The sequence below is a fragment of the Etheostoma cragini genome, chromosome 10 (assembly GCF_013103735.1).
Source record: "Etheostoma cragini isolate CJK2018 chromosome 10, CSU_Ecrag_1.0, whole genome shotgun sequence".
In the NCBI taxonomy this organism is placed as follows: Eukaryota; Metazoa; Chordata; class Actinopteri; order Perciformes; family Percidae; genus Etheostoma; species Etheostoma cragini.
This window is the reverse complement of record NC_048416.1, coordinates 29175202-29177734: the sequence shown is the minus strand read 5'-3', so window position 1 is coordinate 29177734 and position 2533 is coordinate 29175202. Positions and strand designations below refer to the sequence as shown.

At 46.4% G+C, this 2533-nt stretch overlaps 1 protein-coding gene across 2 annotated transcripts in view; it reads left to right on the top strand.

The window, feature by feature from the left end:
• The window catches only part of canx (calnexin), an 8604-nt gene that overhangs the window by 2438 nt on the left and 3633 nt on the right, over window positions 1-2533 (top strand). For both annotated transcript variants that reach the window (XM_034883963.1, XM_034883964.1), the window contains exons 4-6: window positions 359-548; window positions 1577-1690; window positions 2373-2529. In XM_034883963.1, coding sequence (XP_034739854.1) covers window positions 359-548; window positions 1577-1690; window positions 2373-2529 — 461 coding nt within the window. The remainder of the gene's footprint in view (window positions 1-358; window positions 549-1576; window positions 1691-2372; window positions 2530-2533) is intronic.

Sequence of the window (2533 nt, the reverse complement as noted above, 5' to 3'; positions counted from 1 at the left end):
TCTCGCTGTCTCTCTGTCCTTCTGTCTCTCGCTCGCTGTCTCTCTGTCCTTTTGTCTCTCGCTCGCTGTCTCTCTGTCTTTCTGTCTCTCGCTTGCTGTCTCTCTGTCTTTCTGTCTCTCGCTTGCTCTGTCTCTCTCTCTTGCTGTCCCTCTGTCTCTCTCTCGCTCGCTCTGTCTCTCTCGCTGTCTCTTACTCGCTCCGTTGCTCGCTCTGTCTCTTGCTTTCTCTCTCGCTGTCTTCTCTTGCTTAAATTCAAGGGGGCTTTATTAGCATGGCAGTATTTACACACAGTATTGATAAGTGTCTTTTTCTCTCTCTCTCTACTTGTCTTGACATTGTCATGTGTCCCCCCACCAGTGTTGAACCCTGACAACAGCTTCGAGGTGCTGGTGGACCAGACGGTGGTGAACAGCGGCAACCTGCTGACAGACATGACCCCCCCGGTGAACCCCCCCGCCGAGATCGAGGACCCCGATGACCAGAAGCCGGACGACTGGGACGAGAGGCCCAAGATCCAGGACCCCGCCGCCGCCAAGCCCGAAGACTGGTCAGTGTTCGGGACTAACACCCCCGAAAACATGAACAATAATCTTCTTTAACTCTCAGAATACACTCACAAACTGTCAGGAAAGGAAATAATATATAAAAATACATCCAAGTTCCTCTCTTATAAGAATAGATTGGCACGTCATTCAAACACAAAATAAAATTTCCATAATCACTGACTGTAGTTTGGTTGAAATGAAATAAATCCTTAATCTACCCCCCCAATTTACTACTAACACTGCTGCTCCTCCTCCTACTACTTCTATTACTCCTACGGATACTACTCGTACTACTACTGCTTCTGCTACTCCTGCTATTACTGCTACTCCTACAGTTACTACTGCTACTATTACTACTATTACTACTACACATACTACTCCTACACATACTACTCCTACTCGTACTACTCCTACTATTACTACTGCTACTATTACTACTATTACTACTACACATACTACTCCTACACATACTACTCCTACACGTACTACTCCTACTCATACTACTCCTACTATTACTACTACTCCTACTGCTACTATTACTACTACACGTACTACTCCTACTCGTACTACTCCTACTATTACTACTATTACTACTACTCGTACTACTCCTACTCGTACAACTCCTACTGCTTCTGCTACTCCTGCTATTACTACTACTCCTACTATTACTACTACTACTACTCCTACTACTCTTACTACTACTCCTACTCGTACTACTCCTACTCGTACTACTCCTCCTACTACTCGTACTACTCCTACTCGTACTACTCCTACTACTCCTGCTACTCCTACTCGTACTACTCCTACTCGTACTACTCCTCCTACTACTCTTACTACTACTCGTACTCGTACTACTCCTACTATTACTACTACTCCTACTACTCTTACTACTACTCCTACTCGTACTACTCCTCCTCCTACTAGTACTACCACTACTACTTCTACTACTTGTATACGTGTTGGTCTGATAAACCGTTGATCGGAGCAGCCGTTGGAACATGTGTTGATATCTTTGTGTGTTCGTCTGCAGGGACGAAGACGCTCCGGCTCAGATTCCCGATGAAGACGCGGTGAAACCAGACGGCTGGCTGGACGACGAGCCGGAGTACATCGGAGACCCCGACGCTGTCAAACCTGAAGACTGGTGAGTCCCCACGCCGGAGGGTTTCCCGTTAGTCTGGATTGGGTCCCCCTACTGGAGGTTTCCGGGACCTGGTTTCCCTCACCTGTTGCTTTCTCACAACAACAACCTCAGAGCTAGCAAACTAAGGCTGAATCCCATTTCTCTTTTACCCCTTACCCCTAACCCTTGGCCCTGGAAACCCAGTGGGCTAGGGGTGAAAACCAGGCCTGTCCCCTCTTATTAGTGGACTAATCTGGGGTTTTGGTCCTAGTTGAGGACTAGGTCAGACGTCCGGTTGAGGTCCTAAGATTTCTTTAATTGATAAGTCATTTTTTATGCTTATTCATGCTTAATTATTAATTTCCAAGAAAGTCATGAGCACATTTCTGGTGAACACAAGATTTAAAACTGTGGAGTTAGATCTGGATTATAGATTATAATATAGATTTAATATTCTAGATTAATAATATGAATTAAATATTATACATTATTATCGCTCTAGACTAGTTAGTTCTTAACTCTTTCAAACCCAAAAGTCACACAATTATAAAACAATATAACAAAACACAAACTAAGTGATGGAGGCAGCGTCTCACCTGTCTGTCTCACCTGGCTGTGTTTGTCCTTCCTGTCTGTCTCACCTGTGTGTGTCTGTCCTTCCTGTCTGTCTCACCTGTGTGTGTCTGTGCTTCCTGTCTGTCAGGGACGAGGACATGGACGGCGAATGGGAAGCCCCCCAGGTCCCTAACCCCGCCTGCGAGACGGCCCCCGGCTGCGGCGCCTGGAAACGGCCGATGATCGACAACCCCAACCACAAGGGCAAGTGGAAGCCCCCCATGATCGACAACCCCAACTACCAGGTAA